Here is a 21531-nt window from a genome sequence, read left to right as displayed (position 1 = left end):
TGCCACGCCCATCATCCCTCACCTTTGCCCAGGCTGGCTGTGGCTGATGGGAGCAACAGGCCAAAACATCATCTGGAGGTGCAGGCTGGGGAAGGCTGCAGGACGCTGTCAAATGCAGAGATGTTGAATAATACAGCCTTCCCCAACCTGGTGCCCTCCAGAACACGTTTTGGACTACAACTCCCATCTGCAGCCTCTCCATTCTTTGCTCAGTCACCCTCTATGGCAGCGTTCCCCAACCGGGCACCTTCTGGATGTGTTGGACTGCAACTGCCAGCATCCACCAGCCAGCTATGGCTGGCTGGGGCATGCTGGGAGCTGCCGTCCAACCTGTCCAGAGGGCTCCCGGTTGGGGGAGGTTGCTCTGGACCATGCGGGGGCAAGCCTGCTGGGGTTCCCTGATGCAGGGGCCCCCAACACGGCTCCAATGGTGCCCACAAAGCTCTCAACTCTCTGCCTCCTTCAAAAATGTTTTTAATAATAAAAAAACTCTGAAAATGTTTGGGCAGCCTTCTTTCTCATCCTTTTTAGCCTTACTCTCTCTCTCCCCTTTTGCCTTGCTGTTTCCCACTCCCTCCCTCCAGCCTATTTCTCTTCCCCTCCTAGCCTTGCTCTTTCTCTTTCCCTTTGTCTTGCTGTCCCCCCGCCCCACTTCTTTAGCTCACGTTTGACTAGCCAGGCCCCCATTGTGTGACTAGCCACATTCTTCATGGGAATCGTTTTGTAGTGGTGCCCCCAGCAGCTTCTCAAATTCCTGAACGTGCCCACAGGTCCATAAAGGTTGGGGACCCCTGCCCTGGCAGGGTGGGTGCTGCCGCCATGATCTATGAGGCCGTTATGGGGACAGGGATCATGTGGCCTGCTGGGACACTGCCCAAGGGATTAGCCTATTGGGCAAAACAGGGATCGGTCACATGGATTGCCAGGGATGGGCCAACAGGGCTAGTTGGCCTGCGCAGCATCCCCCTCCTGCCCCCTTTGGCTCAGGGAGTACACTCAGGTGTGCTTGTGCAGTGGGGGGTGAGGGGTGGCCCCCAGCAGGTCATATCCTGATTTTGAACCTGGGACTGCCTGTCTGTGAAACCTAAGCTGCTCCCAGTCTATACTACAACTCAAATCATTTCAGCATATACAACTGGGTCTTCAGTCTGACAACTGAGGGCGGATGCAAAGGGCCCAGTGTCTCTGCTACTTGTCTGCTGCTGAATTGCCAAATAGGGAAGGAGCCTTTTTGTGTGAAGTTTGCAGTGTGAGTTGAATCCTGGGCGCTCCTTCGGTTTTGCCTCAGGCATGACTGTTGCTGACCTGAGATGCAAAAGGTGAGTGGGATTTGTACTTCTCCTTCCCCATGGTAGGGCTTGAACTCGCACCTCTTGTTTCCCAACTATTCAGTGAGCTACTAGGGGTTGCTGCTAAAGGAGCGTGTTTGTGACTTCCCTTGTTCCATGTCTAGAGACAGGGCTTTTTTGGTGCTGGTATCCTGGTTATGGAAAACTCTTACTTTTCTTAGTGCCCGGTAAAAACAAGTTTATTCTCTAAAGGCTTGAATAAATAATTGGTTGCCATTCTGCCCATTTCTGTTTTCACTGCCCTTTTCTTCTTTTGTGGCTTTAAAATGTTTTATTGTTTTAGCTTATTATTTCAATAGCTGAATTTTACATATTTATTGTTAGCCACCTTGAAAGTTTTTGTTGAAAGGCGACAAAGAAATTGTTTAAATCCATAAAATAAATACAGGCCAGAAAGCTTCCAGTTTGAGTGTTTGCTGACTTTGACAAAGAAGCTTATGAAAAATAAAGGCATAATGTATTTATTCCTGAATAAAGCACACAGAAGGCCCTAACGTTACTCAAGGCTGTACAAAGCAGTACAGAGTACAACACGAGACACAGATAATAAAAACAGCAGGGTAAAGTTTACAGAAAGGTAACGTTTAACAAAAATAGCTTCAAAGCATAGGTTTCTTTCTCAATTTTCCCCATCCATCAACCAGTGCTAAGCAAATTCCAGTCAAGGAAGACAGCTGTCCCAATGGCCAGTGTTGTAGGAGCCTTCTTTGCCAGCTGCTGTCAGTCAATAATTCGGTTCAGAGATATCGGTGATTGCAGTAAAGTAGATCCGTTCTTCCCACTCTGACAGCTGTCGCACAAACCCCTGGTTTGGCCGCATGTTAGCTTTGCACTTCAGGACGTAACTCCAAGCGTTCTACAAAAGACCAGCAGAGAGGCGAAAAGTGTCAGGAGCTGGGTCAAGTTTGTCTCCTAAAATGGGAGGAGGGGGGATCTGTCCCCAAGCATCTTGGCTGGGGATGAGCAGAGCCCCACCACGGGCTCAAAGACCGCCACAACTGCTTAAGCCAGCCTTTCCCAACCTGACTGGGGGATTCTGGGAGTTGGAGGTGTTTGGGCAGATGAGTGGCGTTGCGTAGCAGCTTCTCCTCCAAACGCTGCAGGCATCCACGCAACAAATTCTAGGCATGCTAATTGGGCCGTCTGAATTCTATCTCACGTCCCTGATTTTACTAAGTATTTAGGAAATCAATTCTATTGTTTGAATTGTTATCATTTTATCATTTATTGTAGTGATTCTGGGCTTTTGCAGCCACCGTAAATATCCGAAAAGATGGATATAAGTTGGAAAACAGCAACACTTTATACCCTATCCCCCACGGGTTACATTTACCTTTCATTCTGAAATCCATATTAGTGTAATTCCTTTCTTAGGCCAACTCAACTGTCAGAAAAACGTGCAAGTTTTCAAGATGGCCAAGCTTTTCCTTACCTTTAGGTAAAGCCTGCACGAATGGATGAGGTATGCCATTACCACGGTGCTGCTCCTGCTTATTCCCAAGGTGGAGAAAACCAGGACTGCTCCACTACGCATGCAATTATCTAAACAGAGAAAACAAAAGAAGCACTCATTTTGTATTGTTCAGACACAGTTCTGAAAGCCACACCATTATGGGAAAGGGCATTTATTGGGGTTTTTAACTTCCGTTTTTGACGTCAACTTACGGTGGGGCAACTGCAGGCACTCTAGGAGGATGCTGAATATCATTTCAATCCGGATTATAGCCTGGTTATGGACCGAACCAGGCTTGGTCTCCCTGATGGATGACCTTTATCGAGAGAGGGACAGAGGGAGCGCAACCCTGTTAATTCTGCTCCATCTCCCACTGGTTTTCGATGCCATCCATCATGGTATCCTCCTGGACTGGCTCTGTGGGTTGGGCATCGGGGGTCCTACCTGCAGGGTCGATTACAGAAGGTAACACTGGGTGACCATTCCTTGGCTCCTTGGCAATTGAGTTCCGCCGGGTACTATCCGGCGGAATCCGGCAATTGATTCTGGCGGATAGTTCCGCCTGGTACTATCTTGACCTCAGTCTTCTTTAACATCTATATGAAGCCGCTGAGAGTGGTCATTAGGAGATAATGGCTTGGGAGCCAAGAGCCATCACTATCCTGATGATACACAACTCTTTCTCCCTGTGATATGTGAATCAGGTGTGACTGTGCAAGTCCTGGAGCAGCGCCTAGATTCAGAGATGAGCTGGATGAGGGACAAAAAACTGAAGCGGAATCCTGCCAAGACGGAGGCCCGAATCTGGGAGACAGGCTCACTGCCTGTTTTGGTTGCACTCCCTCCGAGAGATCAGTCTGGGGGTATTCCTGGATCCGTGTCCAAAGGGCTATAGTGGCGCAAAGCACCTTTCACCAGCTTTGTCTGGCACACCGGTTATGGCCTCTCCTGGACAGGGACAGCTTGGCCACAGTGGTATAGGCACTAGCAACCTCAAGACTGGATTACTACAATGCACTCTGTGGGGCTGCCCTTAAGGTTTGTCTGGAAGCTGCAGCTCATGCAGAATGTGGCAGTTCAGCTGTTGTCGGGAGCTGCCCTTTTCAGCATGCAACTCCTTTGCTGCGGGAACTGCACTGGCTGCCTATCCACTACTGGGCCAGGTTTGAGGTTCTGTTGCTGGTGCACAAAGCCCTAAACAATTTTGGGACCAGGATTTTTGAGGGAGCGCCTTCTCCCTTACCAGCCTGCCCGGTTGCTGAGGTCATCAGATGAGGCACTCCTGGTGGTTCTGCATGGACCCAAAGTCTGTTTGGAGTCCACTCAGAGTAGAGCCTGCAGTGTGGTAACTCCCTCTCCGTGGCGCTCCCTGCCTGTTGAGGTCAGGCAGGCACCAACATAATTTTGTTTTCCTGCCTGCTGAACACATCTTTGTTTAAACAAGCCTTCCTTGCCTAACCAGCCACAGTTTTATTAGCATAATTTGATTTTAAATAGATTTGAAATTTAAATACATTAATTCTGTATTTTGATTCTTTTTTTCTTTCTTTTATTGTTCACTGCTCAGGAAACTTCTTAGATATACAGTGGTATATCAGACTTGAACATAATTGAATAAACTTATGCAGTGAGTGAAAGATACCGAGAGGCCGTAGGGCCAGAATATAGTTCCCTCAAGTTACTATCCTATGCACATTTACCCGAGAGTAAGTCTCACTGAAGTCAACGGAGCTTTCTTCTGTGCATGGGATAGCACTGCTGTCAATATCTTGACCTTAGTTAGGGACTCAGATACTGACTTGGAGGAGGGTGCTCACTTATAGAGACCTGGAAGACATGGGGTCAGATTGCTCCCATGGCCTCAAGGCACCTGACACCCTGTCTGAAGATGAGCAATAGACTCAAGGAAGCCTTTCCTATCCTCAGGGGAGCCAAGCCACCTGAATTAACAGTGCGAACCCACCGAGAAGCCATCATGCCAAGTAAAGGCTCGACATTCACCTATTCCTGTTGCTCCAGACTCCAACGGACGCTTTGAGACAGAATGCCACATCTTAAGTAGAAGCCACGGTTAGCCCCATCCTCCATGAATTTGCCTTTGTAAAGCCATCCAAGTCTTGACTTAGTGAATCCCACAGTTCAACTCTGTGCTGGGCAGGGCCGGCCCAGTATGTCTGGCTGTCTGAGACGGTGGACACGCTGATGGCCCCTCCCTATCCCATGTGCAGAAGCTGGCCATACCGGCAGCTGAAACTTACTTCCACGCTTGTGATGGGAGAGTGCCCTTCACCACAGCTGAAGCAGCATGCTAAGAATCTGCTGCCTGAGGCAATTGCCTCACTCTGTCTCATGGTAGGGCCGGCCCAGGAGCTTTCTGAAGAAGCCCTTCCTTTTGTCTATCCTGAATTTGCTACCATTCAGCTTCAGGGATGACCCCAGAAGTTTTTCTCCCTGTCCAGTTCCTCCATGCCAGGCATAATTTCATATGGCTCTTTCATATCCCCTCCGTTCCTTGGCCTTTTTCTCCTTTACTTTCCACTATCCATTTTAAACCTCCACCAATTATAGCATGGACCTCTGGCTCCAGGTCACCACCATCTAGTACAGGGGTGGGCAACTTTAGGGCCATGGGCCAAATACCATTCTCCATGGTTCCTTTTCCTGGCCACATCCCATTTTCCCTGACAGCCAATCTTTTTTGTGGTTTTCCAGTTTTTGCACATTTCTTTCTCATTCTGAAAGGTTGAAATGCTTCTCCTAAAGCTTAGTTACTGGTAGTAAAAGCCTTCAGCTAAAATATGCCGGCATTTGGGGGATTTTGGGCCCACCCCTTTCGCCCTGCCACCACTGAAATGCGGCCCCCGAGAGCTTCTCTGAAATGGAATTCAGCCCTCCGGCTGAGTTTCCACTCCTGATCTATTGCCACCACTTAGCCCTGTGTGGCTCTGTCCAGTTCCTAAAGGCTCTGCCTTGCCTTGTAGGCTTTGGGCCAGCCAAACCAGAACATTCTGGTCCAGGAGAAAAGGCCTTAACCAGCCAGGCAGCCAGCCAAGCAGGGAACTTTTGCAGCTTCCTCTTATTGTTGGCAGGCCAGAGTGGTATCCACCCTGGTGTTAGCCAGGGTGTGTGTGGGGCAGTGTCCACCGTACACCCTCTGGATCACATGAGCGCTAGTTTTTGGACATTCTGCAGGCAAGCCATGGCCAACAAGGAGATCCAGCTCATTAAGAGCTTATGTGCTTTGCCTCTTTCTGTGTGGAGCGAGGGGAGGAGGAGAAGTGCATCTTGATTTACTCACCAATGAAGTGGCAAATGTCACTAAAGTGGGGAAGGATCTTTGCCTCTGGAGAATCTTGAAGGGGAATGTGAAGGAGTCTGCTGCTGTCATCAAGGAAACTGGGGAAGAGCAAAGAGAAGATCTTCTTGGAACATGCAAAAATCCAACCTGCCCAGGCAAAAAGTGAGGGCCGGTCTGCAGCGCATCAGGTCGGGGGAGGCTGGTGTAGTGGTTAGAGAAATACTGTGTTGTCCCGGGTTTGAATCCCCGTTTGGCCATGACACTCACAGGATAACCCTGAGCTAGTCATTCTCTCTCAGCCTGACTTACCTCACAGGACTGTTGTAAGCATAAAAAGGTGGTGGTGGGGAGAGAACTATGTGCACCATAACTCCTTGGAGGAAGGGTGGAATAAAAATGCAATAAAATTAGAGTCTGCAAAAATGTGAGGAACAGTCTGGGCAATTGCAGCCAGTCTGGTGCAGTTGCTAACAGGCTACTAAAACTAATCTGTGGTAGGGGACAGAAGGTCAGCCTTGGAGCAGGGAGAATTAAGAACATAAGGAGAGCACTGCTGGATCAGACCAAGGGTCCATCTAGTCCAGCATTCTGTTTACACAGTGGCCAACCAGCTGCCCGCGGGAAACCCACCAGCAGGACACAATTGCATCAGCACCCTCCTGCCCATGTTCCCCAGGCACTGGTGCACATAGGCATCCTTCCTCTGATACTGGAGGTAACACACAGCCCTCAGGACTAGCAGCCACAGACAGCCTTCTCCCCAAGGAAATTGGAACTGGATAAAATTCTCTGCTCAGTCATGAGGTTTATGGGGACTGAGCAAGCTTGACATGACCTTTCTCAAGGAGTTGTTTTGAGCACAAAATGGGATTACGCAATGTACGTTGTCTGGAACCACTTGGAGGAAATGCTAGATTCAAATGTGATAGATAGACAGATAGAGATTAAACTTTTCAGAAGTTGGCTCTTTTATGGGCATGCAGCTACTCTGTGTTACTATTAACAAAATTTTTACCCTGATCTTCCTCCAAGGAACTCAGGACGGCTGTGGCATACTTGTTCCCCCGCAACCCATCACTTTATCCTTGAAACAAACTTGTGAAGTAGATTAGGCTGAGAGGTTTTTAACATAACCCTAGACACATTTACTCAGAAGTGTCACACAGTAATGGCCCCAGGAGCGTAACCAAGTCACCTGTAGTTTTAGAGGGGCCTAGAGATCCATAATGCTTGGCTTAGGTTCATTATTGGTGCAATTTCCTGGCTAGTGGGCCTCTGAGCATGAATCAAAGTTTGATAGCGCGGCCTCAGCACATTCCATGCTAACGAAGGTTAGTATCTTGTCAGGGTCTAGGATGTGCCTGAGAAGTGAGGCTCTGTTTATGCCGAGTTACAGGTGTCTGTGCTGGGAAAGTTCTGATTGTTTTCCTTCTGAATAAGCGCTGTTAGTCTATGCTGGGAATGAATGCTAATTAACGCTTGCTGCTGTCATGTATGGTATAAAATCCATTTTACCCCATGGCTCTGGGTTCAGAGAAGCTGCCTGATCCAGCCCTTGGGTATGCCTGTGTGCTGTAAATACTCAATAAAATCTCCTTGTAAGCAAACCTGGATCTGGCTTATCATTATCTCAGCACCTCCAAACCTTAGCAGCCCACGGCCGGGGCATACACACACGGGGGGAATGTGGTTTGCTCTCAAAGTAAGCATGCAAAGGATCACGCTGACAGTGACCAGCACCACGACAGGTGTGGATTTGAACTTGCATTTCCTGGGTCTAAGGTCTACGCCACATGGGTGAATAACTTTGTGTTCTTCCTAACCAGGCTGGAAAAGAATGGAAAGCCAAGTCCTGCTTCGTGGGTTGTCACCCTGGGCCATGCGACTTACAATGTGCCAGCCTCCTCGCACATGTTGACATGGGCTTTGATTTTCAGATCCTTCTGTATCTGGCTGTCGCAGGCCTGGGCGTAATTTCCCATGTAGAGTTTAGAAGGCAGGATCTCCACTGGATAGGGCTTAAAGGCCTCTAGTTCCTGTTGGAGAAGTACAAAAGGGCTGGTGAAGGGCACAGCTCCTAAGACTGAAACCCAGTGATCAATAAAACTCAAGTTCAAAGATGTGTGAGTTTGTGATTACTAATTAGGAAAAAAAACGGCTTTTTCCTGTGTGCAAAGGTTACAGCATCTGGGACCTTTTAGTTCAGAACAAAGATGAGTAAAGGGAGACATGATCGTTTTACAAAATTATGTATGGTGTGGAGAAAGTGAATAGGAAGACATCTCTCTCTCTCTCTCTTTTGCCCTCTGTCATCATACTAGAACCCAACAGGGTCATCATATGAAGCTGAATGGTGGGAGATTCAGAACAGATAAAAGGCAGAACTTCTTTACATGGCGCATCATTAAATTATGGAATTTGCTGCCTCAAGATGGAGCGATGCCACATGCTTGGAAGGCTTTAAAAAGGGAGTAGACAAATTCATGGAGGATAATTCATGGAGCAGAGCCCCTCTAGAGATCTTACTTGGATGCAGGACACAGAATGGGTCCTTGGGAGGAAGCGCCACTGCTCCACGGGACTTCGGAGTAGACCTTATAGGATTGTGCTGTTAAGAGCAAAAACAGCGCTTTGAATGGGGCCCAGAAATTAATCAGGAGCCAGTGCAACTCCAAAAGCACAGGGGAGGTAATTTCTAAATAACTGGCCCCAACACCACCTTGGCAGCAGCAGCTCCCTGCTCTGCTTGTAGATTCTGAAACATCTTCCGAGGCAGCCCTACATAAGTGCCTGTTGCAGTAGTCAGGGCGGGATGTGACCAAAATGTCTGGGACAGTAGCCAGATTTGCTTTCTCTAAGTAGGGTTGCAGTTGGCGAACCCCTGAGAAGGCACCCCTGACTGCAGCCGACACCTGGACATCCAAGAGCAAGGCTGGCTCCAGCAGAACTCCCCCAATCGCACACCTGACCCTCCAGAGGCAGTGCTGTCCCATCTAGAACAAGAGGAACATCTGTCTTCATAGCACCTTAAAGACCTTGCAGTTACAGCACCCCTGACAGATGGCTGTCCAGCCTCTGCTGAAATCCTTCCACCGGAGAACCTGCCACCTTCCAAGGCAATCTGCTCCACTGCTGAACAGCCCTCATTGTGAGGAAATTTCTCCTAATGTTTGGCTTCCCACCCAACTGGTCCTAGTTCTGCCTTAGGAGCAACAGAGAACAAGGTATGACATGACAGCCTTACAGACAGTTGTAGATCATTGTCATGTCTCTCCTCAATCTTCTCTTCCCCAGAGTAAACATATCAGCCAGCTCCTTCAACTGTTTTTCGTAGCCCTTGATTCCCAGGCTGTTCACTGTTCTGGCTGAAAGAGCCTACGGTGAGCAATGGGAACAGGGAGGTGGTTTTGATTGTAGCCTTGCCAAAGTTTGCAGAGCGACCCTTAGCGATTTGGTGGAGGGAGAACAGTGAGTGAGATTCATCGACAGCTGCTGTAGAGTAAAGAAGGGTTATATATCTACACTACAAATCTTAATAAAGAAAAAATGAAAGGTATTCCCAGAACTTGTTTGTTTAATGGTGGATGTGATGCATCTTTTTTTTTTTTAGTTTCTTTAACATACATACATGAATGTGTATATATCGATAGCAATTAATACATACAAAATGCATATATATGAAAATACAACTTTCTAGCAATTACACACAGGCTTCCGTAAAAGCAGACCAGATATCCAAGTAAGTATCCATTTGAAGGGGGCGTCTATATACCACCCATTCAAATGTTGAAAGCATTGTAAGGTCCTCAATCCATTGCATTATAGGAGGGGAGCGTTTATGCAGAGCATCTGGGTTAAAATAAATGGAGCAAAGAATAAAAGGAACACCGTGGTCGGAGTCCACTACCAGCCACCCAATCAAGGAGAAGACGAGGACAAAACTTTTGAAAAGCAAACTGCCAATGATTCAAGGCAGCATGATGTAGTAGTAATGGGGGACTTCAATTTCCCCAATATTTGTTGGGAGACGAATTCTGCAAAACATGGCCCCTCCAGGAAATGCCTGACTTGTGTGGCGGATAACTTCCTCCTACAGAAAGGAGAGGAAGGAACGAGAGGATTGGCTATCCTTGACTTGATCCTAACCAACATAGATGACTTAGTGGATAAAGTAGCAGTTACAGGATCTCTGGGGGAAAGTGACCACGTTATACTTGAGTTCATGGTTCTAAAGGAAGTAAGCCGAGTGTAGTCAAACGCGTACCCTGGATTTTAGGAAAGCTGATTTTAATAAACTCAGGATAAGTAAGGTCCCATGGCAAGTGACGCTAACAAGAAAAGGAGTCCAAGATGGGTGGGCGCTTTTAAAAAAGGAAATTCTCAAGGCACAATTACAAACAATTCCAACAAGAAAAAAAGGTGGAAGACAACAGAAGAAGCCGATGTGGCTTCACAAAAAGCTCAGAGATGACCTGAAAACAAATAAGTACGCATATAGGAAGTGGAAGGAAGGCTAAGCAACAAAGGAAGAGTACAGGCAAGTAGCACATAATTGCAGGGATGGCGTCAGGAAGGCTGACGGCAGTTTGTCCATTGCTAAGGCTGAGTGAGGCTTTGAACAGAAACTGGGTGAGGCCTGGAGAACAGCCTAGGAGAGGCAGAAGGGAGGAGTGACCAAGGAGGAAGCACCTCGTGAAATTCTCTCTGAGCAAACACAGAGACAAAGAGGCAAAGATTCACAGATGAATGCCAACCCTCTCCCCACCCTCTGAGGCCTTGAGCAACCAGCTTGGGGGGGGGGATGCATGTGTGCGTGCGTGTGTCAGGAAGGAGAGTCTAAGGGTCCAAACAGAAGGATGTATGTGTGCGCGTGTGTGCGCGCGCACAGATACATGTGCTTCCAAGCATCCCTTACCCTGCAAAAATCTAAAGAATTATAAAGTAAACAACAATGCCTTAACTTGAGCAGCAAATGGCAGTAATGGTAATTATAAGAGGAAAGCCGGTCCCCCTCCTCTAGGAAGTCCCCTTCATACCCGAGGCATCCAGAATATCTTCTGGGTCCTGAGGAAATGGTAAATTGCTGTGAACCGTTCGTAGCCGCCTCTGAGGACCAGGACTGGAAAGCGGGTGAGCCGCTGCATAACCCTGGCGCAGCGAGCTGCAGATCCTACAATTGCATCTAAGGACAGATAATTGAGAGAGACAGAAGAAGGGGCATGCTTTAAACTGTGAAGCATTAGAGGCATCCATTGGGGCATTGCCTCCAGGAAATCCATCAGATCAGTTGTTCACTATGTTCCTTGATTATATTTTCATGCCACTGTTCATAAGAATCTGGCTCTTAGGTCCTGCCTCTCTGAAGGAAGGCCTCCTCCCATTCCCCACCTTGAAAGCCAGGGTGGTGATGGTTGCTATTGTGGTTATATTACAGGATTGGCTCTTTGCGCCAAACTTGCGGAACCATTTCCGTTTCCCCTCAGATCTCAACCTTGGAGAAACAAAGGTATGTTTTGTACTTACTGCAGCAAGGGGGCTTCAAACTAGACCCTCCGCTCTACAATGCCTGCCTTCACCTTTAGGGCCCTGGTTTGCTTTTAACACCCCCCCCCCCCATCACTCCAGCAACCAAATCAAACTTACTATATATCAAACTTACTATATTCCGCCGATGGTTTGCGTTTGAGTCCCCTGATGTCCGCTCCTGCGTCATATGCTATGCAGGGAGAAAAGAAAGAAAGACATGAGGATTCGTAATGGACCCTTCGAGATTTTATTTCAAGATGCAAAATCTCTCGACCACACTTCAGACATCTCCCCATGTGCCCTGCCCCCTTTGCTGGCCAGTTTGTGCAGCGGTTTGGCTGACTGGAGCTGCCAAGGGTGACCGTGGCATGAGGCAGGGTAAGGCAATCGGTTCGGGTGGAGGCCTTTAGATATCCTGGACTCAGGCCGTACCAGCTAGCCTTCCACAACCTGGCGATCTCCAGATGTGTTGGACTGCAACTCCCATCATCCACAGTCAGGCCATGCTGGCTGAGAATGATGGGAGTTGCAGTCCAAAACATCCAGAGGCCACCAGGTTGGAGAAAACTGGTATACGTTTTACAGCAGGAATGGGAAAGCTGTGGCCCATGGCTCTAGCTGATCTGGACCATGGAGGTTCCCCATGCCTCCAAGGGGCAGGACGTGGCCTCCAAGCCCCTCCCCTGAATGAATCCCTGCTGTTATCTCCAATCTGTGTTTGGAGATAACAGTGGCGATTCCCCTGCGCATCACTGCCCCTCCCAACTGGGAGGATGAGTGGCATGCAGGAGAACCCCCACTGTTATCTCAATCAGTGTGGAGAGCCAGTGTGGTCTAGTGGTGAGAGTGTTGGACTGGGAGCTGGGAGATCCGGGTTCTAGTCCCCACTTGGCCATGGAAGCTCACTGGGTGACTTTGGGCCGGTCACAGACTCTCAGCCCAACCTACCTCACAGGGTTGTTGTTGTGAGGATAAAATGGAGAGGAAGATAATGTAAGCCGCCTTGGGGTCCTTGCAAGAGGAAAAAAAGGCGGGATAGAAATGCAATAAATAAATAAAATAAATAAATCACAGACCAGAGAGAACAAGCGGGGGGATGTGGGCGGCAGGGGGCATGGCTGGCACTGGCTGAGTCTGTTCCTGTGCCATGGACCACACCATGGCAATGATGTGCAAAGCCAGGGACACAGCTCCTCCTCCCAGCGCCAGCAGGGTGCCTTTCTCTGTGCCTCTCTCAGAACGATGGTGATTCGGCCCTGCACCTAAAACATGTTCCTCATCCCTGCTTTAGTGGCCAGTAGATTGATGAGTTCTGGTGGATTAGTGTCCTCTTCGTCAGATGCATGAAGCCCTATCCTCAATTGGCAGATATCTCTCTGTGTGTGCTCCCTACGACCCCGCGCAGGGACCGACTCCCAGGACAGCGCATTGTGGGTGGTTTCCTTTGGGAGAGAGAATCCTGGAGACTTCAGTGGCTGAGACCTTTCTGCACCTCGTGGCCCTTTGGCCGCAGTGCCCAGCATTTTTTCCCAGGTACGTTTGCTAACTGCAGATTAACACTTCATACAGGATACCTGACGCTTACGCCAAATCAATCTGTTCAGCGTTTAACGTGCTGACAAGAGGCTTTGCTGTTTTTGCTGCAACAGACTAATGCAGCTACCTCTGTGGCTGATGCCAGGGAGAAAGCTAAACTAGCAAAACCTTCTCCTCAGCATGCTACTTTTCTAAGTGGATGGATTTGGGGAGTTTTTTGGAGGACCATCCCATCATGTAAGCCCCCACCTGTGTTCTGAAATGGTATAGCTCAGACACAGATGTTACTGCCTAAGTGAGAACTAGGCACTTCTTCTTATTATTATTATTATTTACATGTACAGCAGTACAAACAGTCTAAAACAATACAATTAAACATTAAAACATCATCTTCTAAAAATACCATAAGCCACCCAAAATGTCTTCCTGAACAACCAAGTTTTCAATGCGTGGTAGAAGCTCATTAAAGAGGGAGCATGGTGGAGGTCCCTAGGGAGGGAGTTCCTCAGAGTGGGGGCCAACACAGAGAAGGCCCTCTCCGTCTGTATTGGCCCCAGGAGTGTAGCCAAGTCATTTGTAGTGTTAGAGGGGCCTAGAGATCCATAATGCTTGCTTAAGTTCATTATTGTTGCAGTTTCCTTGCTTGTAGGTCTCTGAGCATGTTGAGATGAGTCAAAAGGCCGATATCAAGATCTGCCTGGGAAGCAAAGTTTGTTTATCTTAGGTAGCTATGCTTGAGAACCAAACACTACTAGCCTATACTGGGAATGAACACTAGGGGTGCTGGCTAGTGTTGTGCTGCCTTATTCTTAACATGTATGGTATAAAACCCATCTGACTCCATGGCTCTTGGTTCAAAGAACCTGTCTGATCCAACCATTGGGTACGCCTGTGTGCTATAAGTTACCCAATAAAATCTCCTTGTAAGTAAACCTTTGAATCTGATTTATCACTATCTTGGCACCTGTAAGAGTTCAACATCCACAGCCGGGGCAATACACCGGTGTCCTCCCCAGCCTAGCTGTCCTGGCTGATGGGACAGAGAGAAGGCCATACGAGGCTGATCTTGTTGAGCGGCCTGTCTGGTGTTGCTGCAGGTGCTTCTTGAGATAGGCTGGGCCAGAACCGTATAGGATTTTAAAGATCAAAACCGACACCTTGAATTTGGCCTGGAAAACTGGTAGCCAGTGCAACTCTTTCAGCCAGCGGCTGCCTTTAATCAGGCGAGCCACCTTGTTCTGCACCAGCTGCAGCTTCCGAACTGTCTTCAAGGGTAACCCCATGTAGTGTGCATTACAGTAGTCTAGATGAGAGGAGACCGGGGCATGTACTCCCAATGGGAGCAGATGGTCAGGAAGGTAGGGGCACAGCCGCTGTATCGGATGGAGTTGGTACAGCGCTGTCCGGCTCACAGCTGACACCTGAGCCTCCATGGACAGCCGGGAGTCTAAAATGACATGTTAAGTCCCTTTTTAAGCTTCAGTCTTGCGTGAACCAAGCCTATTACATCTACACCCCCCCTTAATTGCAATAGAAAAAGGAAAGAGTACGCTTTAGGTCTTTATCCACTTCATATACATCATAATCTATATCGAAAGCGGCCTCCACAGAATCAGTTTTGCCATCGTACACCACACAGTATCGGACACACTCCAGGTTGACAGACTGAGGAACCATGTATTTGCCCAACGGATTCTTTAAAAAGAAGAAGGGAAAATGAGCAGGATTAAGCATCATGCTAACTGTGCTACAGAGCAGAACTCCAGCTAATTAGGGGCCCCTGATGGGAAAACCCCTGTTAAATTTCAAACCAGTGTCAAATGGGTACCCTGCTCATCCCTTAAGCTGCCCCTTCTGAGCGTGTTCCACAAGTTAGAACAACCCATAGCTGTTTCCTCAACACAAGAAAGTGCTTTCTGTTTGTAGCCAGAGGGGGTGAAATGGACAATATTGTGAGCAGGGCAGAAGTCCTGCAACATGCACTTGGAAAACATGGACCACATCGAGATATCCTAGTCCCCTCCCTTGCCTTTTCAGCTTTCATGTAAAACTGGTTTTTGACCTTGAGGGACCCCTTCCCATGCCAGCCAAGGCTGCCAAATGGCTGCCTTAGAATGCCTGTGGGTGGGGATTTTTGCTGGAGAGGATTCTGGGACATGTTCTAGCTGGGATGGGCAGAAAGTTGATTTCTGTGTGATTTGCAATAGATCAGCAAGGGTTTCTGATTCCCAATTGTCTAAGAATAACAGCCGAAATGTTTTTCCTCAGTGCTAAATTGCAAAAAGAGAATACTTGGGTTAAAACCAGGCATGAGGATTGAAAGGACTTGTGAGCTTGGTTCTGGTACTGATCATAAATTCCTAGGCCTTGCATGTGCTTAGAACCACCCTGTTCCTTAATGTGTATGTGTGAAGGCATGAGGCCTACAGAGGCAAAGGGAAAAAAGGTCAGTCTTAAAGGCCTGGATTTTTTTGTTGGGCAGGGGTAACCTGAGAGGAGTAGTTTCATTTCCCTGGCTAAGTTTCAGTTTCATTTCCCCAGTTAAGTTTCATTTCTTCAAGTTTGAAACCGTACTTTCAGTTTTAAGGGAGGAGGGTATATAAAGACAGCAAGAGAGCCAGTAAGAAGAGAGTCAGGGAGCCTGGAGCCTGAAGAGGGAGCAGGAAGAAGCAGCCTGGAGAAGTCTAAGGACAGCTAGGGTAAAGGAATTTATGTTTTGCAACTTCTATTTTCTCTTAATGCCTTTTGCATCATTCAGCTCTATTATGTAAATACCTTTAGTTATGATTTACTTGTAAATCAGTAAACTGTAAATCAGTAAAATCAGTAAACTTGTAAACCAGTAAACTGTTGTGGTTAAACCCTGTGTCTAGAGTGTCAATCACCCCATGCTTACAGCCCAAAACCCACGTTATTGAAAAGGCGAATGTAACCCCCGCTGTGTTCAACGGGGCCGACTCCCAGGAAAAGTGTGCATAGGATTACTGCAGGGATGTCAAACCTATTGAAAACAATGCAGTGATTACTTGAAGCCAACATGGATTTGTCAAGAACAAATCCTGCCAGACTAATCTGATCTCATTTTTTGATCAGGGCACCTCCTTTGTGGACTGTGGGAATGCTGTGGACATAATAAAGCTCGACTTCAGCAAAGCTTTCGACAAAGTGCCCCATGATATCCTGACGAGCAAACTAGCTCAAAGTGGGCTAGATGAAACAACGATCCAGTGGATCCACAGTTGGCTACAGAATCGGCCTCAAAGCGTGCTTATCAATAGGATCTTCTCAAACTGGGGAGAAGTAACGAGCGGGGTACTGCAGGGCTCAGTCCTGGGCCCAATGCTCTGTATAATGTAGTTTTTAGATTTGTATTTTTGTTTGGTTTTAATGGCCCCCAATCTTTGCCTCACAAGAGAGAGTCATCTGCAGGGGAGAATGCAATGTTTCATTTTGGCTTATTGTTTGATTTTTTATACTCCTTTTCTTCCAAGACACCCAAAGCCATTTACACTTTTTAAATAGTGAAACAAACAAATAAATGTTACTGAAAGCAAAGAAACAGCAGAATCAGGCCAACTGAAAATCTCTTCAGGAGCTTCTTTATGTATTTATTACATTTCTATACTGCCCAACAGCCAAAGTTCTCTAACGGCATGAGCTCCCCAGCCTGGGCTTCTCTCCAGCCTTCTTTTGAGGCACACAAGTCTTAAGTAACCCCAGGGAAGATGGTCTCTTCAGGATCTGAAGGCGTGAACTCTCCAGCTGGGCTTTTCCTGTTCTCTGTCCAAGCTTTCGAACTGTGGTGCTGGAGAAGACTCTTACGAGTCCCCTGGACTGCAAGGAGGTCAAATCAGTCCATCCTAAAGGAAATCAACCCTGACTGCTCATTGGAAGGACAGATACTGAAGCTGAAGCTCAAATATTTTGGCCACCTAATGCGAAGAGAAAACTCTCTGGAAAAGACCCTGATGCTGGGAAAGACTGAAGGCAAAAGGAGAAGGGGACGGCAGAGGATGAGATGGCTAGATAGCATCACTGATGCAATGAATATGGACTTGAGCACGCTCCGGGAGAGAGCGCAGGACAGGAAGGCCTGGCCTGCTATGGTCCATGGGGTCACGAAGAGTCGGACACGACTGAACGACAAAAATGAACTAACAACCAACATATTCAAAAATGTAACTCACTGTTTTGGCTCGTATGGCTGTCATCAAGTGGCTTTCACTGTATTCTCTCTTTGTACGAGCATCTGAAAATAACAGCAATAAGAAAGGCAGAAAAAAAGAAAATTAGTTACTGAGTGCAGTGAAGACTGGTGGCTCTGATTTCGGTGGGGCTGTAATTCCATTCTGGGTTTTAGTCAGAACCAAACCAAGGAAAGGGAATATATGTATACCTTGACACACTCCTATGTAGCCTGTGCTGGGCTCTGTGAGGATTTGTTAGATATTACATTGTATTGTACAGACTTCGATTCTTGTGTTGTGCTTTTTAAATAATTGGGGATTGTACTCATAGTTTAAATAATTTTTGTGCTCAATATTTACAGTTTGTTGCATTACGTTAAAGTTGTGGAAATACTGGCATACCTTTGACTTTTTGTTATTTTAGTCAGAACCAGCCAGACCGCTGTAGGAGCTGCCTAAGGTGCTGGGCCCATCCCCAAAAAGGGTTCAGCACCTTCCATAGGTCCTTTAGAATTCTGGCTGGTTCTAACTGAAACCCAGAATGGAATCACAGCCCCACAAAACTCGGAGTCACCAGCTCCCACTGATCAGGCAGATTAAAATGTAATAATGCATAAAATGTCTTGCTGAGTGGGTTTGGGTCTGGTCAGTGCTTGGCGGGGAGACTTCCTGGGAACCACATGTAGCCACCTTGAGTTCCATGATGGAAGAAATGTGGGATATAAATGTAATAAATAAATAAATAAGTTGTTTGTTTTTAAGTCTATCAGAGGTGAACCACAAGTTGACTCAGGGAGCCAGAGCTAGGAAATGTACAGGAACGCACCAGATCCAGGAATAACTTGTTGCTTAGGCACAGGGTCAGCACCAAGGGTAGGTATAGCTGGGCACCTGCTGAGGGCCCACATCCCAACAGGGGCCGACTGACAAGATGCCCCTGAAGTTGCTCCTCCTCTTCACCTTTGCAACCTGCTTGTTCCCCTGCCTCTCGCTCTGGCCCAGACAATGGTGGTGGTGGTAAGGTGGAGCAGTAGAGGCCAGAGCCTATTTGCTCACCGGCTCTCTGTCTGACAAGCAAGCAAGCAGCAGCCATGATGAGAAAGAGGAGGAGCAACAGCAGCTGGTGACAACGATCACTCCAAACTGAAGCCTTTCATGGCCATTTCTGTCCAATGGTGAGCTTCGATGGGTAAGTTGACGCGCATCAGTACTTCTCTGCTCCTAGCTGCGGTTCTGATAATTTACCTTATAGGGCTCCCCTATGCAGAACAGAAGGTTCTTGGTTCCAGCCGCAACAGCTCTTGATAGTAGTGCCAACATGTCCTATGCGAAACTTTTCAAAAGAGCCAAACACACAACAGCGCACAGACCTGTAACCTTAAGTCCCACTGCATAATTTCTTACTATAATTATGTTTGAGCATGCATGCGCATTAACTTACCCAGTAGACATAGATAGTTTGGTTCTGCCAGTCTAGAGATCTTTGTGGACTGGTTCAAGAAATTATACAGTTCTGTTGGCTCGCACAACGACACCCCTGCCATCACGCGATCCAAGAATGATTCACCACTGAAGATGTTACTGCATTCTCAAAAGGTGAACTCTTATACAGTAGGCTGATTCACATTCATGTGGTTCATCCGTGAACAGAAATAGGCTCTTCACATCTATCTGAAAATCCAGGTAATATGTGCAGGAATATGGGTGTCGGGATACTGTTCAACCTAAAAACAAAGGGAAAATGTGGCTATTAAGGAGTGCTACTATCCAATTAAAGAAATCTTAGTTCATCAAATTTAACAGACTGATTGCAACTGCATATGTTTGCATATGACTAAAACGATAATTTGGAAGGAAAAATATATTTACTTTGTTTTTAAATGGTGTGTGTATATTATTATTGACTATTCTTAGTATGTTTACCCCACTCCTCAGCAGAAAAAGGCTCACCGTGCAGGTTACAAAGATTGAATAGTAAGACAGTCTCTGACTTCAAGGCTTACAATTTAAAAAGCACAACACAATATAAAAAGGGATTGGGAGGGAGGAGAGGGGAAAAAAAGCCACTGTGAGGTATCTGCTGTTTTATGCATACATATACTAAATATAATTAACTTTTTAAAAGTAATGATGCCCAGGGATGACTCCTTAGCAAATTATAATAGTGTTTAATCAGTCACACTGATTAACTGATTAGGGGCTCCCCATCTACTATTAACATACAACAGAAACAACAAAATATTCAGAAAGTTTTATATAACTATTGACATTGAATTGGGCAGAGAATAATCTGGGGCACTTTTGACCACTGGTTTCGGGGGGGGGGGGGCAGATAAAGATGGCCGCAGCCACATTCACCCTGTATCCTAGGCTTCCTTAATTGGAAACACGTCCTGCTAAGATTTAGCGGCTAGGCTCTGTGGGGCTTATTCCCGGGGATGCGTACACAGAATGATAGCAAAAAACTACAATAGACTTCAAATTCTTTTGCCAATCTTTTAACTCAGGATACCCCGGAGAAGATACTCTTTTAACTCAGGATACCCAGGCTGCGAGAGCTGGACCATAAGGAAGGCTGAGCGAAGGAAGATGCTTTTGAACTGTGGTGCTGGAGGAAAATTCTGAGAGTGCCTTGGACTGCAAGAAGATCAAACCAGTCCATCCTCCAGGAAATAAAGCCTTACTGCTCACTTGAGGGAATGATGTTAAAGGCAAAACTGAAGTACTTTGGCCACGTAATGAGAAGACAGGACACCCTGGAGAAGATGCTGATGCTAGGGAAAGTGGAAGCCAAAAGGAAGAGGGGCTGACCAAAGGCAAGATGGATGGATGATATTCTGGAGGTGACGGACTTGACCTTGGAGGAGCTGGGGGTGGTGACGGCCGACAGGATGCTCTGGCGTGGGCTGGTCCATGAAGGCACGAAGAGTCGGAAGCGACTGACCAAATAAACAACAACAAACCCCGGAGAAGATGCTGATGCTAGGGAAAGTGGAAGGCCAAAGGAAGAAGGGCTGACCAAGGGCAAGATGGATGGATGATATTCTGGAGGTGACGGACTCGACCTTGGGGGAGCTGGGGGTGGCGACGGCCAACAGGACGCTCTGGCGTGGGCTGGTCCATGCGGTCACGAAGAGTCGGAAGTGGCTGAGCAAATAGACAACAATCTTTTAACTAATTTACGCACAGAATCCCTGTCTTCCATCACACTGACGTCACTGCATGAATATATTGTAAAGTCTGTATAAACGTATGTATATAACGCTCGTTTAAAAAAAAATGAAAAAATATGTTTTTAAAAAATGCTTTTAAAAATACAAAAGCATTCTTAAAATAGCGTGGCTTGGAGTTAAAAGCGTCCTACACAACAGACACCAGTTCGGGGGGGCGCGTAAGACCGGGGCCGTCCAGGGAAGGGCGGCACCGGCAGCCGCCCACCTGCGAGGCCCGGGTTCCCGTCGCTATGCCGACTGTGGCTCCCGTCGCCAGGGGGCCTCGGTCAACCGTTGCCGTGGCGACCGCGGCATCTGGTACCCCCACAACGCCGGCTGTTGTGACGTCACGGTTGCCACGCCCACCTAGGAGGCTCGCGCCCTGGCGGCCCGTTCCGAGGGCGCGCGGCCGTCGCCATAGCAACGCGGCCCGCCGCAAGCGAGGCAGGCAACCCAGACCCGCCTTTTCGCGCCCGCTCATCTTCTTCCGATCGCCGCCGTCACCGCGAAGCCTGGCCGGCCTCGTCTCCCCGGCCTCTCGCCGGGCAACTGCCCGTTGCTAGGGAGAGACGCTCCGCGGTCACCGAGGGCCGACGTCACGCGCGCCTTCTCACTCTCGCGATACGTCGGCACCACGTCGCGCCACAACGCGGAAAAAGGGGACAAGCGGCGAGATCTCGCGTTGCTTTGAGCCGGTGGGCCGCCCGTCGGCGAGACCACGGAGCAAACTCTCGCGAGAGTGCGAAAAACCGGCCCTTTTGGCCTGGCTCTGTTTTTGCCATTGGACGTTACAAGACCTTCTGTCACTTTATGGTTTTAAATCCCAGCGTGAATATCAGCCAAAACCAGCCTCCCCTGTACTTTCAGGCGGCTCTCGTGGCGTCAAAAACAGGAGATAAGGAAGGGCGGCGGGGACATCGCGCGAGAATTGGCGAGGTATCGCGATAACTCAGGACGGTTTAAATCAGCC

General features: G+C 47.8%; 1 protein-coding gene across 6 annotated transcripts; it reads right to left on the bottom strand.

The window, feature by feature from the left end:
* Nucleotides 1-1788: 1788 nt before the first annotated feature.
* STYXL1 (serine/threonine/tyrosine interacting like 1) lies at nt 1789-21146 on the bottom strand. 6 transcript variants are annotated; one of them, XM_084822610.1, is made up of 10 exons: nt 20788-21146; nt 18791-19073; nt 17350-17411; nt 14713-14857; nt 11760-11816; nt 11137-11282; nt 7991-8136; nt 6101-6198; nt 2782-2891; nt 1789-2205 (listed from the first exon to the last, which is right to left on the bottom strand). In XM_084822610.1, exons 2-10 carry the CDS (start codon nt 18891-18893, stop codon nt 2074-2076), a joined length of 999 nt encoding a protein of 332 aa, XP_084678736.1. In that variant the 5' UTR covers nt 18894-19073; nt 20788-21146; the 3' UTR covers nt 1789-2073. The 6 variants fall into 6 exon arrangements, with proteins under 6 accessions (XP_084678736.1, XP_084678734.1, XP_084678735.1 ...); XM_084822608.1 differs by having other exon boundaries at nt 20928-21146; XM_084822609.1 differs by having other exon boundaries at nt 21025-21146.
* Between the last annotated feature and the right edge of the window lie 385 nt (nt 21147-21531).

The sequence above is a fragment of the Heloderma suspectum genome, chromosome 16 (genome assembly GCF_057233095.1).
Source record: "Heloderma suspectum isolate Gila_16-S chromosome 16, 16-S_ref, whole genome shotgun sequence".
NCBI lineage: Eukaryota > Metazoa > Chordata > Lepidosauria > Squamata > Helodermatidae > Heloderma > Heloderma suspectum.
This window is presented reverse-complemented; position numbering and strand designations above follow the sequence as displayed.

Bases quoted from the DNA above. Each gene is read 5' to 3' on its own strand.
- STYXL1 (XM_084822606.1), bottom strand. From the start codon at position 12,168: ATGTTTTGGACTGCAACTCCCATCATTCTCAGCCAGCATGGCCTGACT. The intron at 11,283-11,759 runs GTAAGTTTGATA...ATCTGTCCTTAG, and splicing joins CAAACCATCGGCGGAATATA to ATGCAATTGTAGGATCTGCA. The intron at 2,206-2,781 runs GTAAGGAAAAGC...GGTCTTTTGTAG, and splicing joins CGTGCAGGCTTTACCTAAAG to AACGCTTGGAGTTACGTCCT.